The sequence below is a fragment of the Staurois parvus genome, unplaced genomic scaffold, assembly GCF_062004578.1.
Source record: "Staurois parvus isolate SC_StPar_1 unplaced genomic scaffold, SC_StPar_1.0 ptg001810l, whole genome shotgun sequence".
Classification (NCBI taxonomy): Eukaryota; Metazoa; Chordata; class Amphibia; order Anura; family Ranidae; genus Staurois; species Staurois parvus.
The window spans coordinates 37,636-57,522 of NW_028319606.1; the positions used below are offsets into that span (position 1 = coordinate 37,636).

The 19,887-nt window shown below is 43.0% G+C and overlaps 1 protein-coding gene across 12 annotated transcripts in view; it reads left to right on the forward strand.

Annotated features, from left to right (window-relative positions):
- SYTL2 (synaptotagmin like 2) overlaps positions 1–19,887 on the forward strand; it is a 131,077-nt gene that overhangs the window by 6,756 nt on the left and 104,434 nt on the right. For all 12 annotated transcript variants that reach the window (XM_089663995.1, XM_089663997.1, XM_089664001.1 and 9 more), the window contains exon 2: positions 950–1,317. In XM_089663995.1, coding sequence (XP_089520121.1) covers positions 1,217–1,317 — 101 coding nt within the window. In that variant the 5' untranslated portion in view covers positions 950–1,216. The remainder of the gene's footprint in view (positions 1–949; positions 1,318–19,887) is intronic.

Sequence of the window (19,887 nt, forward strand, 5' to 3'; positions counted from 1 at the left end):
GACCTGTTATCTAGCCGGATTTAGTGCAACTTACGTAGACAACAGTACTTGTATACTTTGGCAAACCCCGGGAGCAGCTCACATGCTGTGTACAGGAGTATTTAAAAAAGACCAAAGCTTGTTTGGCCATACTTCTCATGTGGGTCACAGGAGTGCACTTTTGCATTCCTGTGATCTAGAATCAGTTGACAGCGGGCTAAAGTCTGCTGTCAGCTGACATCACAGACCCACTCCAGTCTCTTGGTAGATCCCAACATTATTGTCGGGATCCTCTCCGATTCCTGACCAGCAGCTGGCTCAGTCTGTGTGCCACCTCCCCAGCCCTGTGCTCCAGTGAGCACTGTAGGGGCAGAGCAGAGTGGTGATTGACTGACAGTCCATATTCTCCAGTCGGTGAACCCAAGAACTGAACGATCAGTTCTCGGGCTTAGAGCCTGATGCTGCATCATGTAGGAGAATGTGTGGTGTGTATAAATTTTGTTTATGCCTATACACACACCGCCTTCTCCTCCTTCTTCTTTTTTTTTTTTTTTTTTTTTTTTTTTTTTTTTACAGCCCCGCACTTCCAAGGTCAGTTTCAGCCAAAGCTGAAAGTTTTGAGTTGGCATTGATAGGTTGATCAGAGATTAGTGGAAATCTTTCCCCATGCTATGTCACGGTTTTTTTTTTGTTTTTTTTTTGAAGAATTTAGAAGATAACATTGTTCACCAGATAAGGGGGAGAAAGGGAACATAGAATGCGTGAAGGTTAAAAAAAAAAAAAAAAAAACCTTGCACTTTTAGAACAATTTTAATGGTTTAACGCAGATCCCAAGTTCCAAATGCCATTTTTCTGAACAGCTAATATTACCATGCATGTCTCTAATGAATTGACCGTTCTGAGTCTATAAACCTAGCAACTCCTTGTCTGATGTTGATGTTTTTTTCTTTTTTTTCTTTTTTCTTTCTAGGTGATGTGTCTGTATATGCTTGCCTCTGCTCGGCAACGTCTACCCTGAACACCTGAAATGTCCAGACAGGGAGCATGTGACCTGGCAAACGGTAACGTGGCTGCCTCCCAATATCCTGCTGACTGAAAGTAATGCACAGTGGTTCTGCTGAGAACAAGGAGTGGACTGGGCTAGATTCTTGCACCTCAACCGGCCTGCTTTGAGACTGTCTGTCAGACTATCGCTCTTGTTCTATACTTACACCGCTATTGATTTCTGGAGCTCAAAATGATTGATCTCAGCTTTTTAACGGATGCCGAGCAGGAGATGATCCTGAAAGTCCTCAACAGAGATGCTGAGCTGAAGAAGGCAGAGGATGAACGCGTAAAGTAAGAATGTTTATTTGAGTTAAATGCATAGAAAATGTCTTCACGTAGCATTGTATTAGTATTCTAGTGGTTTAGGTTGGCATTTGGTAAGAGATTTTATTCCAGTGTTTAATGTTAAATGGATGTCCTCATTGATGGCATTTATTAAATTCTATGCCAGAGTATAATAGTATGTGGTCCAGGGACATTTTGGGAAGTGATTTATTAAAAATGTAGACAAGCCTTTTTACACATAATTGACATTTATTATGGTTCAACAATATTTTCACTTTGACCCTTGGGGGAATATTAATCTATATAGGCCATCGGAGTGACACCCTTCACCTCGCTTGTCTACGCCACTGACCTAAAGAAATAAAACTTTTTTTTTTTTTTTAATTTTTAAATTAATTTTATTTTTTTAATCCTTATTAAGTTTGCCCATTTTTTTCCTCTTTTTGCCACAGTAATTTCTTGGTGTGCAGTAATTTTCCTATTGAACTTAACTATGTAATTGTCTTGTATTCCTATAGACCAGTCATTCCCCCATCTTACTCACTAGTTTTTCATCCATCTCTATATTTTTTTCTAGCTGCTTTAATACCTGATTATATGTCGATCACTTGTTTTTTTTTTATTTGACTTCAAATCCTAATCTTGTGTGTGTATGTATGTGTACATATATGTGTATGTATATATGTGTGTGTGTGTGTGTGTGTGTGTGTGTGTGTGTGTGTGTGTGTATATATGTATATATATGTATATATATGTGTATATATATATATATATATATATATATGTGTGTGTGTGTATATAATAAACTCTGTTCTAGTTTTCTTTGTTTACCATTTCAATATGTGGCTGCCTTCCCTTTTTATTGTACTGTCCTTTTTTATTTATTTATTTCAGGTACTTATATAGCGCCATCAATTTACGCAGCGCTTTACGTATATATTGCACATTCACATCCGTCCCTAACCCTCAAGGAGCGTACAATCTAAAGTCCCTAACTCACATTCATACATACACATACTAGGGCCAGTTTAGACAGGAGCCAATTAACCTACCAGCATGTCTTTGGAGTGTGGGAGGAAACCGGAGTATCCGGAGGAAACCCACGCAGTCACATGGAAAACATGCAAACTCCAGGCAGGTGGTGCCGGGGTTGGGATTCGAACCAGCGACCCGAGTACTGCCAGGCGGAAGTGGTAACCATTTAGCCGCTGTGCTTGCTTTTCTACATTACACTTTCCAGCATCGAATGTGGTACTTGTGCTCCCACTCCCAAAATGTTTTCATCACCTACATTGTTCAGGGGAAAGCATATAACCAGGCACTTATACTGTATGTAAAGCCAACATTTTTTTTTTTCTAAGGCTAGGTTTGCGCTTGAGCAGGTGGTCGCTGGTGCAGGAATTGCAACTGTTCCCGCAACCATCCAAATCCCGCTGCTTTGTAGAGATGCATGGGCCTGCCATTCATTTCTGATGGCATCGCCATGCATCTTAACTCACAGCACATTTGCGGGATTGGGGACCGCAGGGAAATCACATGGTGCAGAAGCACCATGCAATTTCCCTGTAGCCTCTTTGTCCTGATGGCCATTGTCATCAATACACACAGCGATGGAATATCAAACATTTCTAGATAATTACAGGAATAGTAGGTGAGAGGGAATCATCCAATGGGTACACCTATTCTTGGTCACCCTGTCTTGAAGGGGACATCTACTTGCTTAAAAGTGTTCTCTTCGTACATACTACTCTGTCTCTTGGGCAGAAAATAAAGGGAAATCTCTGATTGGGAACCTCTGATAGGGGGCCAATGGTTCCCTACGTCAAGGCTAAAAAAGGTTTGGATTTACAGGCGCTTGTTCTTTGTGTAGAATCTCTAAGCAACATATCTCGTAGACATGCTAGTTGGGTTTTCTAAATACTTTTTATCTGTACAAATATTTGGTAGGAAAATGTATTCCAGGGTAAAAGGTGTTGCATGCATTTTTCACATGTTAGAGATAAAAATCAGATCAGCAATAATCACAAATTGCATTGTTGCCCCTTTCCTGAGAAGAGTAGCTTGGGATGATTACTGTGGGTGCGTGTCAAGAGAACTAGTTTTGCTCCTTTAAAGTGTAAAGGTGCACTGCACAGGTGTTCCACAGATTAAAGGACATAATTTAGTCCTCATTACTTCAGAAAAGTAGTTTCACTGAAAACTGATAATTGGGTAATGAGAGGATGCTGGTGTCAACAGTCAAGCTTTACCTATTAATGTTTTTCACTTTTATATATGTGTTTCTCTAGATCAGTGGTTCTCAACCTTAGTGGGACCAGGGCCCAGTGAGTTCTTCTAAAACAGGGGTGTCAAACTGGCAGCCCTCCAGTTGTTGCCAAACTACAAGTCCCATCGTGCCTCTGCGAGTCATACTTGTAACTGTCAGTCTTGCAATGCCTCATGGGACTTGTAGTTTGGCAACAGCTGGAGGGCCACCAGTTTGACACCTGTGTTCTAAAACCTTCCATTCCTAAAGGTGTTAAAGAAAAACATTAACCTTTTAAATATAATGAAAGTCCTAGAGGATAGCCTCCAAATCGGTGGTATCAGTGGAACAATGGAATCGTAACCCCTAGGGAAGAATGGCTCCCCAATTAATTGGAGTCAGTGGAATGGTGGTTCAGAGAAAAATACCTCCCCAAATCCATGTTGTCAGTGGGATTGTGACATCCCAAGGAGTGACTAGCCCTCAAATCAATGGAAGCAGTGGAACGTGATGGCCAGGAAAGAATAATCCCCAAAACATTGGACTCAGGGGAATGGGGGCCACCATGTGAGTGGACTAGTGAATCCCAAGAAAGAAGAAATCCTTTTGAATCACTGGTATCAGTATGATAGTGGCACCCAGGGGAGAGTAGTCCCTTTATATCAGTGGTGGTATCTAACTTACCTTAAGACAAGAGTCGGTACTTCTTCTGCAGATGAAGTATGGAAAAACCCACCCATTGCTCACCAGTGCCTGTTCTAATGTCTTTTCTGGGTGCAACAGCACTGGAACTCAGATCTGGGTGCAGATTCATTCATTCAGGAATTTCACCCATGGTACTTCATTCATAAACCATAGTAGCACCATGTGGTATTTTTATTGTGGGTGTGTTTTATTTTTGGTTTTTTTTTTTGTTCTGGCAAAAGGTGAAAAGCACTCTAAAGGTCTGCCTCCTCCATTCAGTTCATTCATCCTCTCGTCCTCCATTCATTGAGCACTTTCCATTGATGAAAATTTATAGTAGAGTCTAGTCTATGAATGAAGGTGGAGAACAGCGAGATCCAGCTGTTATTACCCCTACAGCAATAATCTTCTGGAACACTGGGGGGATATGTGGGGGTGAAGGGAGGGAACAAAGGACTTTCATCTAAGAGAATTTCATCTAACGAATTGTGACTTTTTTACATTTTAAAGGGTTTGTAAAGACTGAAGGTCTTTTACCTTCATGCATTCCGTGCATGAAGGTAAAAAATCTTCTGTGTGCAACAGATCCCCCATCCCACCCAATACTTAAGCCCCCTCTCGATCCAGTGATGTGCATGCAAGCCTCTGGTCTCTGTCCTCATTGGCTGAGACAGCAGTGGGAGCCATTGGCTCATGCTACTGCCAGTCACAGCCAGAGAGCCAGTGAGGAGATGTGAGTCGGGGCCAAACCATGGCTGTGTGTGAGTGGTCACACAGCAGTGTCTTGGGAGCGGGCCTGCTCGTGTGCCCCCATAGCAAGCTGCTGGCTGTAAAGGCACTTGGCAGGAGGGAAGAGCCAGAAGCACTATTGGGGGTCCTGAAAAGAGGAGTATCGGGGCTGCTCAGTTCAAAACCTCTGCACAGAGCAGGTAAGTACAACATGTTTGTAAAGGAATTTTTTTTTTCTTTTTACAACAATCACTTAAAATTTAGGCTTTAAATTATTATTATTATACAGGATTTATATAGCGCCAACAGTTTGCTCAGCGCTACAATATAACGGGAGACAATACAGCAGCAATACAGCTCAATACAAGAGGGATAGGAGAGCCTGATCCTTGGAGCTTACAATCTATGAGAATGTCACATTCACTGCTGCATGAATATGCCCCATAATCTGGGACATGTTTCTGCCACCCTGAGCTGCCTGCTGGCACATATGTAGGAATAATGTAAACTCCTAAATACAGTTGTCCACCAATTGTACCCAGATTTTAAGTGGATTTCTGGGATAAACCTAACTAGTCTTTAAAAAAATGCTCCCTCTCCCCTCCAAACTCTTATCCTGTCCAGCCTGTGTTAGACTGACAGGGCTGCTGGGGAGAGTAGAGGGCGCTCGACAACCGTTGACCTCACCCTTAGGCTTCCATGTCCCAGCCATTGTCGGCACTTCTTCTTTCCCCCCAAAAAAGGGGGAAAATGTGCGTCATGTGGATCGTCCGGCCCTGTATTCCCACCGCCGCCGTGTTAGAATACCGAGCCGGCCGCAAGGCTCTGCTGTGAAGAAGAACCCGCTCCTCCGTCCTACCTGTCCCTCGGTCCAGCAGTGTCCTGCTTCCATCAGCCGTCTTCTCTCCCTTGTACCGGCGTCTTTGGTGTGGGCACCCGACTGTGACAATTTGCGGTTTCACAGCCTGGTGCCCACTGCACATGGGCGAGAAGCGCTGCACTTTGTGAATGGCCTTGTAGTCTTGTGGGACCTGTCGTGTCCCAGAAGACTACGGGGAGGGAGGGGGGGGGAGGACAACTTCACAGAAGTGGGAGCAGGTACCTGTGAAATTCCCCCCCCCCCCTCCCCAAAGGTCCGCAGTCTCCGGTCATCTCCTGTACCGTGTCCGCAGTCTCCGGTCATCTCCTGTACCGTGTCCGCAGTCTCCGGTCATCTCCTGTACCGTGTCCGCAGTCTCCGGTCATCTCCTGTACCGTGTCCGCAGTCTCCGGTCATCTCCTGTACCGTGTCCGCAGTCTCCGGTCATCTCCTGTACCGTGTCCGCAGTCTCCGGTCATCTCCTGTACCGTGTCCGCAGTCTCCGGTCATCTCCTGTACCGTGTCCGCAGTCTCCGGTCATCTCCTGTACCGTGTCCGCAGTCTCCGGTCATCTCCTGTACCGTGTCCGCAGTCTCCGGTCATCTCCTGTACCGTGTCCGCAGTCTCCGGTCATCTCCTGTACCGTGTCCGCAGTCTCCGGTCATCTCCTGTACCGTGTCCGCAGGCTCTGCTCATCTCCTCTGCCGTGTCCGCAGTCCATTGGTTCAGAATTTTTTCTTTTTTTCTTGTTTTCCTCCTCTAAAATCTAGGTGTGTCTTATTGTCAGGTGAGTCTTATGGAGCGAGGGAAAAAAAAAAAATTCGCACACACACACGTTAGTCAGCATAGGGGTTAGAAGGTAGGAGGGAACATGTTTAAGACTAGTTAGAATTCCAGTTTAAAGCTGATTTCACATCCCAGTGAACTATATTGTAGTTGTGAAGAGATTAAAGGAAATAATGCTGAAACTGTAAAATTCTATTTAGTAAAGATGGAAAGAAATAACTATTACGGACTTGTTAAAGTGCAACTAAAGGCTGCTAAACCAATCAAAATCCAGTTTCTATTTGAATCCCAAGCCTTATAATGCAAACTAAATCTTCTTTTACCTTCTCATACTGAGCCAAATCCTCCATGTGTCTCACACGGTCCCCCCTCCCAGGAACTGCAGCGCACAGTCAGAGGGTTTCGGCTACAGTGGCAGTGCTAGAGGCAGAGAACGGAACCTCACCGGCACAAGCTTTTGAGCAAAAAACGCACATAAACATTTAGGCTTGCTTGCATGTCAATGTATTCCAGTGGACCGGGTTTTTAGGCAACTTTTCACCTGTCGGGAAAATGCATTCATAGAGCTAAGCAGATGCTCTGTGTGCGCGAGGCCTTATAGCTTCATGTGACATCTATCCTATCATTAGATAATGGGGAAAAAAATAAATCCTAAACCAGCATGTGTCTGCTGCACTCAAAAGTTTATCCCACTGACCTTCCATGTCACTACAAGATATATTATTACCATAGAGGTCAGTGTGTGGAACCACTAAGTTATGCAGGGGACACAGATTGACACTCCCGGAAGTGTCAGTTTCTGCACAAACTTTGGAGGACAATTTCTCTGTAGTGGAGCACTGTTAACCTCCCAGATTTTTGGTGCTGAAAGTGGTACCATTATTTTGCATGGACATTTGGCGTTTTATATTGTAGGCCTGTAATTCTTAGGAATAACTCACTGAAATCTGTCCGAACAAGAGTCTAGTAAACATCCCGGGTAGGATAAAACTTGAAACACGAAATTATAAATTATAATTTAATAATCATAAAAAATATAATACATTTAGTTCAATAATATAATCAAACCAAAAACACTGAAATTTGAAATAGAGCACCAAGTTCGCACATCACTGAGCAAAGTCGCAAAATTGTTTTCAGTGTCTGATGACGTATTTCCCCCACGTACTACTATCACTCAATCCTGCAAGTGGTTCTAATTTACTATCGCTGTTCTCTAGCCGGTCTAAAACCGATTTTGACCTAAAGGGACGCTTTTTGGATGCCATGGACGTTTCTCAGTTTCCAGGCAGAAAGAACAGTAAAAATGCAGGCAGGACACAGGACAAAGCACTCGGGACAAAATGTATGTGAAATGGTTTGATACAGGAATGTTTTACTATGTGATTTTAGTGAATGTCACTTTTTGTCATTTTCAAATTTCCTGTCGTTCCGTCCCCCGTATGTCCCGACGTCGCAGGGGATGGAACCCAGATGACAGATGCTGGCATCCACCTGAGGACATTACAGGGGACACTGCAGGAGGGACATCGCGGGAGCGCAGGACAAGGTAAGAGAAGAGATCCCGGAGCAGCGCCGCATGGTAAGCCCGAGTGTAGCTCGGGGGTTACCGCTTGTGGTACTGAAACTTTACCCCGAGCTACACTCGGGAATACCGCCAGGGAGGTTAAATGGTGAGCTCTTAGCACAGCTTCATTTGGAGTTGTGTAAAGCGCTACTAAGCCCAAAACCCCAAATTTTTATATTGTAACTTACCAATTCTTAGATGTGATGGCTTCGTTGTTTTTTTTGTGCTCTTGCCGGCACCTCCTCCACAACTTCTTTAGGGTGCCAGTCTTTGGCCGTCTTGATTGGCCGGTGCGGGGTGACATATTGCGCAAGTTCAGGAGTTCAGTCATCCTGGCATACAGGGACCACGCTGGAATGTGAACCAAACTGTCCAGCAAAAGTGTCAGTGTAGGGTGGTGGGGGGTTGGGTGAATTACCACTGATGGGTGCTTACAATGATCAGCTTTCATTCATTTATGTAAAACCTTTATCCCAAAGGGACAAAAAAAAAAAACCTCAGTTGCTGTAACTGCTTAAAAAGTATTGGCTGTAGTTCAGCTTCAGTTTGTTAATCATGCCCACCTAAATCTGCTAGATCATCTATCACTACTCTCTCCCCAGATTGACAGTGCTGCTGTCCAAAGGTGTCTCCAATGCGCCTCCATCCAGAGTGGTGGCCATACACACACAATTTTTTTTTTTTTTTTTTTTTTTTTTTTTTTATCCAATGATTTGGGATTCAATCAAAACCAAAGAACTTTAAAAGTATCGAATAGCTATAACTTCCCTTCCAATTGCTTTAGAATCCATTTCTATTGTGTGTGTGATCAAACTGAGTTGAATAAATAGGTAGGGAATGTGAGCGCTCTAAAAAATGGTAAAAGCCGCTAAGCACAAAGGTAACCAAAAATAAACCTTGATAAATACAATATAAAAGGAGGTGAAGCGCTAATAGTATAAAAACAACTAAACATATATTCAGATGCGAAGTTCATAAGTAAGAACAATTCAAAGTGACTAGTGCTCTTTAGGTGCTTGTTTTTCTAGAAACCGGTGTCCATGCAGTAGTTGTGTAAGTAATGCGCACTCACCGGACGCGCATACAAAATGCACCTGTAAATATTACTCCAGCAGTCATCAAGGTAAGTCAGATGTCTTCCCTCTAAGGGATGGATGGTCATCAAACAGGATCCTTGGGGTTTTAATGATCCACGCCAACCAGAGTTCCCCTTAAGGGGTTAAGCGGGTGTTGCTCCCTGGATGAGATTCCCTCTCTGGATTAGGAATGGGTCTCGTCCTATGGCAGGGTGTCTGGAAATTAAAACTCCCCCAGGGAGTTAAACAAGGATATGCCCATAGTGTAGTAGGTTGATAAGCAAATTTATTTGAGATAAAGTAAAACCGATGCATCAGATAATGGTTACAAGCAAGAGAGATACACAGGACTAACCGTCCACATTCAAAGATGGCGTGACGTCACGGCGTAATTTTAGGAGGAGCCACATTACGCCGTGACATCAACGTGGAGCTCCGGCGGCCATCTTTGAAACTGAGTTAATTAACCAGGGTGGAAAACTATTAAATATTTTGAATCGATCTACAGCACTGAATTCAGATTTTGAGTTTACATGGTGGAAACAGATGTGATCAATGACTTATGAAAGCAAGTAGCTGTCCTGTCTTAACAATCAAAGTCCACCACCCATATGTGGCATATAAATCGAATGGGTTGTCGGGTATAGATCATTTATTCTGATTGGAAAAGAGATTTGTCATTTTATTGAAATGTCTATGGCCACTATAAGAGAGGAAAGTGCGTTACTTGCCGGATTATCAGGTGAAAAAGAGAATCCTAAAAAAGAAAAAATGAAATGCTGCCACATCATGAGGTATCTGCATTATTTTTGTGTTTTTTTTTTTTGGGGGGGGTGGGGGTTAATACCTCCTTTTTAAGGAACAGACACACGTTAAAATGATGCTGATTGCCATTTCTGAACATGATGCAGAATGAGTTAAAGGATGATGGTGGCTTGTTGCAGGGCAATATTTGTAGAGCTCATAACGGCACCCAATTATATAGACGTAGTAATAACGCGTTCTGTTTCCTGAAAGCCCCTAATGACATCAATAATATCCTTCCTGTCATTTCCCCATTTACCATCAGACTTTTAATGTTCAGTCTGTCCTTTATCTGTTAAAGGTCTCCTTGATTCCTGCTGCCTAGACTGATCTATTCCTGACTGTACAGAATGTTTATTGATCTTCTAATGTGTATATAGAACCATTTCAGCCCTTTAATAGTCATTTGTTCAATGCTGCTCCTAATACATGATACAGGTGATTGAGGGTAGGCCAGCTTTAAAGTAGTCCAAGACAAATGATGGCCATTAAAGGCTATAGACTTAGAATGTTAACCCAACATTTCACATTTCTTAGTATGCTTTGTTGTGCCATGTACTTGTATCTTGTTCTCTTTTGTATCTCTTCCTTTCTGTGAAATACCTGGTGATCCTTCCAGTCCCCCTGCTGCTTTCCTATTTAAAACTGACCACACGAGGCATAGAAGCTTATCTTTTTCCAGAGTAGTCAGATTTCTAGCTGTGCTGTGCCTGTTGTCCATTGATCAGACTTGTGCTGACACTCCTACCTCTCTAGACCCCTACGCAGCTGGGAACAGATTTTCTGATCACTTAGGCCTCTTGCACACTACAGCTTAAAAAAAAAAAAAAACCTGTACTGTACGTTTTTTTTCTTTTTTTTTTTTCTTCTTTTTCAAACTGAAGTAAATTGTAGCCCATTATTTAAAATGTTCCTTCTGCGTAAAAAAAAATCGCTGCATGTTCCATGATAAGGTAGGAAAATCTGCATTTTTGGTCACAAACTTACATTGTGTGCTCAGTTACACGCATATGAGCATAAGTATATATTGTGCGCGCAAAAACGTCCAAGAAGACTGCCTGGAATTGGGTCCAAAAGAGCAGATGCTCTGTCTGGGGACAGCCAGTGAGCCAATGGGGGGGGGGGGGGGGTCGTGGGCTGAGTCGCGGCTCTGTGTCCCATAGACGCATAGAGCAGCAGCTTGGGGACGAGCACACAGAGTTGCCCTCAGCGTTGCCATGTAATGGCACAATATACCTCCCCTTCCTAAAATCGCTGCCCACACAGCTGGTCTTCAGCAGGTGAGACTAGTGGAAGGTGGGAAGGAAGATGGGATACATATGAAGTACAGTAGGAGGCTGCATTGCTACCTGGGATTTGTAGTCTACAGTGAGCAGTGCACGTGACAGCAATATACGTGCACCATTCATAACAGAGAGAATAGGAGGATCACAGAGCCGCAGTTGGGAGTGTGCAGCGATTCTGATACCTTGATACATACTGTAGCTTTTTTTTTTATTTTTTTATTCGATTTTAATAGATTGGGGATATGATGGATTTTCTGCAGGCTTTGAACATTACTGACTTTCTGTACTTTGCTCATACAGGGTAAAGTAACCGCTTTACCCTGCTTATTGTATGGCGTATATTGTACATGCACTGCTATGCGAGTCCCTTTCCTAGAACAGGTATGATTCCAGAAGTGTTGGGACATCTGGTTTAAACCTACTTGTTCTCGGTCATTAACTCAAGTAGTGGAATTTCCTCTATGTATATAACCTAGGAGATTCTGGGTGTGCAAGTCTGCAGAAAAAGAAAATCAATCTAATATCCTTGTGTTGTCAGTCATACCTTTGACCACTGACACAGGTAAAGTGAATAACATTTGATTATCTCATTACAATGTTGTCCCTGAAGTCGATGTGTTTAAAGTAGAAAGAAATGGGCATCGCAGTTGTGTATTGTGCCTGCAATGGGCATGTGATCAGAGCTGGGCCACGGAGCAATGAAAGAAGGTGGCCGGGTCCAGTGAATAACATTTTCTTTTACATCATATGGATGGCTGGGTGTGTGCATCACTTACACGGGGAAGAGATGGCACCAGGATGCACTATGGGTGAAAGGCAAAGTGGTGTAGGCAGTGTGATAGTTTGGGCAATGTTCTGATGGGAAACCTTGGGTCCTGCCATTCATGTGATTGTTACTTTGACACGTACTACCAACCTAAACTTTTTTGGTGACCAAGTACACTCTCTTCATGGAAACTGCCCTGGTGGCGGTGGCTCCTTTCAGTAATAATGTGCCCTGCAACACTGGTTCAAGAATGGTTTAAGGAAAACATGTTTGAGGAGTTGATTTTTGTTCTGCAGATTCTCCAGGTCCAGGGGCGGACTGACCATTTGGAAACTCAGACACTGCCCGAGGGCCCGGGGTTCGTAGGGGGCCCCATGAGATGCCCCTGGTACCTTTTTCATAGGCTTTGAGTTTGGGCAAGGACACAGGGGCCCCATGATCCCCTATTGCTCGGGGGCCCCATGAGTTGTCAGTCCGCCCCTGTCCAGGTCTCAATCCAATCAAGCATCCGTGGGATGTGATGGGAAAAAAAAATCCACGGCATGGATGCCCCACCTCACAACTTACAGGACTTGCTACTAAGATTTTGGTGCCTTGGTGTTGGGAGCTGATTGGGCACAATATGTGCTTGATCATTTCAGGGACAGGGGGGGAGGGGGTATGATACATTAAGAACCTAATAAACCCCTTGATGTCTCCTATGATTGCTTCAATTGAGGCATTGGCAACATATTTTCTATGCATGTAGTAATGGAACAGGCAGCCTAATACATCTGCTTCAGGCTGCGATTACTGTCATTTTAATGGTGATTGCCTAACAATGCACTGCTGCAGCAACACCACATTTACAATAAACATCTGTCTTCTTCATACCCCTTTAAGCTATTTATCCCCCCCCCCCCCAAAAATCAAATGATTTTCTAAAAAAGTGTAGTGTATGTAAAACACACACACACACACACCAACAGATTTGTCAGAAAACCTTTACATTCCTTTCAGAATCAACATTTTCTATGGGACACTATACTACAAAATACTCTCACAAATGCCGGCCATGGATTGCAAACAAGATTTGTTAAATTGCGCACACGAAAAAGTGTTTTTCCTAACAAATTCTTACAAAACCATGTTGCAAAAATGAATACACCCCAATGAAAGTCTTAAGATCAAAGCTAAATTTTAGACAAAATCCTAATTAACAAGAATTACAGGTGAGTCTAAATTTTTTTTTTATTATAATTTATTTATTATAGGTACTTGTATAGCGCCATCAATTTACGCAGCGCTCTATATATATATATATATATATATATATATATATATATATATATATATATATATATATATATATATATATAAAATTACATTCACATCAGTCCCTAACCCTCAAGGGGTGTACAATCTAAGGTACCTAACTTACTTACATTCATACATACACATACTAGGGCCAATTTAGACAGGATCCAATTAACCTACCAGCATGTCTTTGGAGTGTAGTAGGAAACAGGAGTACCTGGAGGAAACCCACGCAGGCACAGGGAGAACATGTAAACTCCAGGCAGGTGGTACCGTGGTTGGGATTCGAACCAATGACCCGAGTACTGCCAGGCAGAAGTGCTAACCATTTAGCCACTGTGCTGCCCAGGTGAGTCTAATTATTCATGAAACAGATGTCCAGCAGACAGTTTATTATAAAAGGGCATTACTTAACAAAGAAAACACCTTCCCATTTCATGCTGTCAGCAATGGCATCACATGGAAATGTCACAAGGCCTGAGAGAAAAAAAAAATTTTTTTTACACAAAGGTGAAGCCTACAAGAAGATCAGCAAAGCTTTACTTATCGGTCAGAATACTGTAGCAAAAGTGATTACAAAAGTTTAACAAAGATGGAACTGCAACCATCTCACAGAGACATGCATGCCATCCACGGAAGTTAACACCCTTTAACAGGAGTGTCTTCTGATGAGAAGGGATGAAGAAAATTGCCACGCAAGTTCACTGCAGTTAGCTAAAGAAGTAGCCAAACTGGGGTGATTGTTTCCCGTGACACAATATGTTGTACTGCAGCAGAATGGCATGCATAGGTGTCGTCCTCGAGCCTCTCCTAAAGCCCATGCCCAAAAAAGCCCACCTAGAATTTGCCAGGGCCCATGCTGAAAAAGAAGACTGTTACTGGGACTCTGTACCTCAGACTGTCCAGGAGCTCAGTGATACCCTGGTCCAGATCTGGGAGGAAATACCCCAGGACACCATCCGTCATCTTATTAGGAGCATGCCCCGACGTTATCAGGCATGCATACAAGCATGTGGGGGCCATACAAACTACTGAGCACCATTTGAGTTGCTGCAATGAAATTTCAGCAAAATGGACTAGCCTGCTGCATAATTTTCACTTTTAATTTCCGGATGTCTTTGAATTCAGTCCTCTGTAGGTTGATAATTTTAATTTCCATAAAATGATGGGGCATCCTTATGTTCCTAACACATTACCCATGTGCTCAGGATGAACCTGCTCTCATCTGTGAAAAGCACAGGGCGCCAGTGGCGGACCTGCCAATTCTGGTGTTCAATGGCAAATGCCACTCGAGCTCTTTGGTGCCGGGCAGTGAGCACAGGGTCCACTAGAGGACATCAGGCCCTCAGGCCACCCTCATGAAGTCTGTTTCTGATTGTTTGGCCAGAGACCTTTACACCAGTGGCCAGCTGGAGGTCATTTTGTAGGGCTCTGGCAGTGCTCATCCTGTTCCTCCTTGCACAGAGGAGCAGATACCGGTCCTGCTGATGGGTTAAGGACCTTCTACGGCCCTGCGCAGCTCTCCTAGAGTAACTGCCTGTCTCCTGGGATCTCCTCCATGCTCTTGAGACTGTGCTGGGAGACACCGCAAACCTTCTGGCAATGACACATATTGATGTGCCATTCTGGGGGAGTTGGACTGCCTGTGCAACCTCTGTAGGGTCCAGGTATCTCCTCATGCTACCAGTAGTGCAAATGCAAAACTAGTGAAAAACAGTCAGAAAAGATGAGTAGGGAAAAAAATGTCAGTGGCCTCCACCTGTAAAACCATTCTTGTTTTGGGGGTCGTATCATTGTTGCACATCTAGTGCACCTGTTGTTAATCAGTTTCAGCTGCTTTGGTGTTAATAAAATTAACAACCCCCTCTGCTGCTTAACTGACCAGATCAACATCCCAGGAGTTTAATTGACTTGATGCTATACTCTGATTAGCCACTTTACAACCGTGCGATAGCCGAAGATGGCTACGGTGCGGTTGTCCGGTTCTGGTAGGGTGTCCTATGACTGGGTGTCCCCCAGTGGCGCTCTGTGATTGCTGTGTCCTATGGACACAGCTGATCACATGACTAGGTAAAAGGCCAATCACAACGGCCTTTTTACCATGTGATCAGCTGTGTCCAATGACTCAGCAGGTCACAGCATGAGGAAAGTGTTGCCGATAACCGGCAAATGTCTTAGAGGACACCCACACTGATTAGGAGTGCCTTGATGATCAGTGCTGCCCAGCAGTTGCGCCAGTCAGTGCCGCCTCTCAGTGCCCATCATTGCTGCATATTAGTGCAGCATCATCGGTGCCTCCTCATCAGTGCAGCCTCATCAACGCACGTCGGCGAAGGAGAAAAATTACCTGTTTTTTGCAAAATTTTATAAAACTTTTTTTTTTTTTTTTTTTTTCATTTTTGTTTATAGTGCAAAAAATTTAAAAACCCCAGTGGCGATTTAAGTATCACCAAAAGAAAGCTCTATTTGTGTGAAAAATAAAAATTTCATACGGGTACAATGTTGCATGACTGCGCAATTGTCCTTCAAAGTGCAACAGCACTGAAAGCTGAAAATTGGCCGGGGCACAAAGGGGGTAAAAGTGCCCGATAGGCAAGTGGTTAAGTGTTCATTCACCCCTATTTGGCAGGTGTGGCAAACCCATATTACACCGGCACGGTCCACAGTTTTTATGATCTGAAAGCTGATCCAGAACAATGATGTGCAGCTGATGCTGGAGCAGTATGTAGACAGGATATGGCTAAAAGCTGTTTGGAGGGGATCAGCAGCAAGAAGGTGCAAAAAAGTGACCACCTTAGTTTATTTGGGGCTTTTATATTTAAAAATGAATACATTAGAACACATGGGCAGCACTGTGGCTAAATGGTTAGCACTTCTGCCTGGCGGTACTAGGGTAGTAGGTTTGAATCCCAACCACGGCACCAACTGCCTGGAGTTTGCATGTTCTCCCTGTGCTTACGTGGGTTTCCTCAGGGTATTCCGGTTTCCTCCCACCCTCCAAAGACATGCTGGTAGGTTAATTGGCTCCTGTCTAAATTGCCCTAGTATGTGTATGTATGAATATAAGTTAGGGACCTTAGATTGTACACCCCTTGAGGGTTAGGGGCTGATGTGAATGTACAATATATATGTAAAGCGCTGTGTAAATTGATTACGCTATATAAGTACCTGAAATAAACACATGAAAAAGCACCCTGCAATAACCAAACGCATGTCATATCGTATGTGCATATGCCTGCATCTTTGGGTTAATCCCTCTGCAAGTCTCATCCAGGGTCCCTGATATTTGAGCTTCCCAATGGGGGTCTCATCTATTTAATGGAAAAGCATGTTATTCTCTCCCATAATAACTTAATTCTCACCCCTGCTTAAACCTGCCAGCACATTCTTGTGTGTTTAATACATCATGTGAGCTAAGAAGTCACTTGACATGCAGATTGCCTTGGCTGATCCGCTACAATCTCTTTATATCCGGTATTTGCCTTTGTGCTTATACTCTTCAGTGTGCTCCGTGTACAGGTTCAGCTCTGTCATTCCTAATGATCTAACATTATACTCGTTAGGAAAGCTCACTGACCCGTGCTCTTCACCAGACCTTTTAGGACCAAAACTACTACTGCTGAGTGGTATGTACAAATTGTGTGTTTAGTTGTCTGGGCTATGGAGTGGCTTCCTATTTAAAGGGCCAGTTCACTCAAAAGCTGAAGTTTCCATTTTTGGTAGATGCTGAAGTCTTAACTTACCCAACAGGTTCTTTTATCTCTTGTGGACTCTGCTGGTGAGATTTTTGGGCTTTGCAGATCTACACACTTGTTGTGGCTATAGTGAGGGGATCTCACTATTCCAGGTAGGGCAACTCAACTAATGAGCGGCGTGGGGGATCAACGCTCTGAGGATAGATGAAATTACTCTACCTTGAGAAGAGGCGATTAAAGGGAGATATCATCACCTTGTATGAAACCAAACCTAAAGGAAACTTGGTGCAGAGTCATTGAAACAAACAAGGGAACACTCTGGGGTTTATTTACTAAAGCTGGAGAGTCCAAAATCAGACTCCTTTCTGCATAGAAACCAATCGGCTTCCAGGTTTCATTGCCAAAGCTTCATTGAACAAGCTGAGGTTAGAAGCTGATTGGTTTCTATGCAGAAGGGAGTCTGATTTTGGACTCTCCAGCTTTAGTAAATAAACCCCTCTGTGTCTGGAGGAAAGAGATTTAACCTCAGCAAACGGGTTTCTTTACAATAAGAGCTGTAAAAATGGGGAACAGACTTCTACAGAAACATAGAAAGGGGCAGCAGAAAAGACCAAGTAATCAATAGTTTTGTCTTTTGTTTTTTTCCATCTGTGTAATAAAACTGTTTGAACCAAGAATGTTTACATTCACGGAGAGCTTTGAAAATGTGGAATAGACTCCCTCAAGAGTTGGCTCTGGCCAGCTCAGTGGATTGCTTTAAAGAAGGCCTGGATTGTTTCTTGGATACACAGAATATAACTGGATATAACATTTCTAGGTAAAGTTGATCCAGGAAATATCATATTGCCTCTCGGGGGATCAGGAAGGAATTTTTTTTTCCCTGCAGGAGCAAATTGGATCGTGCTTTGCTGGGGTTTTTTTTGCCTTCCTCTGTATCAACTGTGGGTGTAGGATTACAACTTTTTTTTTTTTTCGGTTGAACTGGATGGACTTTTGTGTTTTTTTTTTTTTTGTTTTGTTTTTTTTTTTCCAGCCAGACTGTGTAACTTAGAGTTGACTTGACTCTATACCTCTGTTAGAAGCCTGTTCCAAGCATCAATTACTATTTTTGTTGAAATATTTTGTAAAGTTTTCATTGTGGACCTTTCCTACTGCTAATTTGAGGTCATGTCCCCATGTTCCTGATCTTGGCATCATATTGAAAATACTGCCCTCCTGAACGGTCTTCACGCCCTTCGTGTAGACAAAGGTTCATAGTAGTCATGTTGCCCCTTTCCCTTCTTTTCGGAAGATGGTAAATATTACGTTTCCGCAGTCTCTACTGATAAGCTTTATCTTTCAGACCCTTCACCATCTTGTTTAACTTTATCTTTTGTACAGCAGTCCATACATGAGTCAGGTGTGTTTATTTCATTGTGTTGAACAAAAAACAAAAGCTGACCCTATTTCCCTATCTACACAATCGAGGTGGATATGAGATTTTATTCTGACAACAGAGACTTTCCCGCTATCAGAATTCACTGATCAGTGCTATCGGCTATAGCATGTGGCACTGATTGAGTGAAGAAAACTTGGCAAGGTACATGGATTGAAATTCAGTTGGTCTCTGTTGAACTGGCCGAATTTAGATCCATGTGTGGTTGGCTTAACTCAGGTCTCTAGAACTGGACACAGTATCCCTAAAAGAGGTCTAACTAAAGATCTATATAGAGGAATCAGGACCTCCTTCCTCCTGCTGGTGACCCCTCTAGTGATAACTAAAGATCTATATAGGGGAATCAGGACCTCTTTCCTCCTGCTGGTGATCCCTCTAGTGATAACTAAAGATCTATATAGAGGAATCGGGACCTCTTTCCTCCTGCTGGTGATCCCTCTAGTGATATAAAAATCTATATAGGGGAATCAGGACCTTTTTTTCTCCTGCTGGTGATCCCTCTAGTGATAACTAAAGATCTATATAGGGGAATCAGGACCTCTTTTTCTTCTGCTGGTGATCCCTCCAAATCTATTTTCTCTGTGGTTTTGGCCAACACTGTACCCCCAATATTGTACCTATTTCAGTAACCACTCAAAATCTGAATATTTTTTTTTTTTCCCCTTGCGACAGTGCTTCCCTGGTGGGGAAGCTAACGGCAGTAGTAAAAATCTGAGGGTCAAGATCTAGAGATGCATTTGGTGCCGTGCACTTTGCTTGGTATGCTACCACATGTTACAACAGAGCAGAAGTGTAAAGGAGCTCTGGGTGAGGCCGTGGACTCTCTGGCCCACCAAGACAAAATATAAGACGCAGTCAAAGCAAGCTCAGCCAAGAAGCTGCTTGTGCTGTTGCTTTGAAGTACTGCTACCCAAGATCCGATTTCCTTAAAGGAAGGTGTGTGTGTGTGTGTTTTTATATTTTCTTTTTGTTCTTTTTTTTTTTTTTTTTTAAACTTTCTTTCTTAGGCATTGCTCAGGCTGGGCAACCTTTCGTACCAGTGTTGCTGTGTTTGTCTGGAAGACAAAATTGCAAAACATCTCTCTATTTAGAGTGAACTTGTTCTGGCATGCTGAGATTGAAGCTTGCATCGTGCAGACAAATTTTTGCAAGCTACGGTTTTTTTCTTACTTTTTTTTTTTTTTTTATAATTCTAAAATAGAAAAAGGCATATTTGTTTTTTACCATGATTATACTGCGAATTCACCCCAGTGCAAAAGAAACCACACTGACCCTTTTTGTTAGTGCATTGCAGTGCACTTCAGGTCAGGTGTGTTGCTTTTGGTGTATTTGTGTACCATTCAGAATA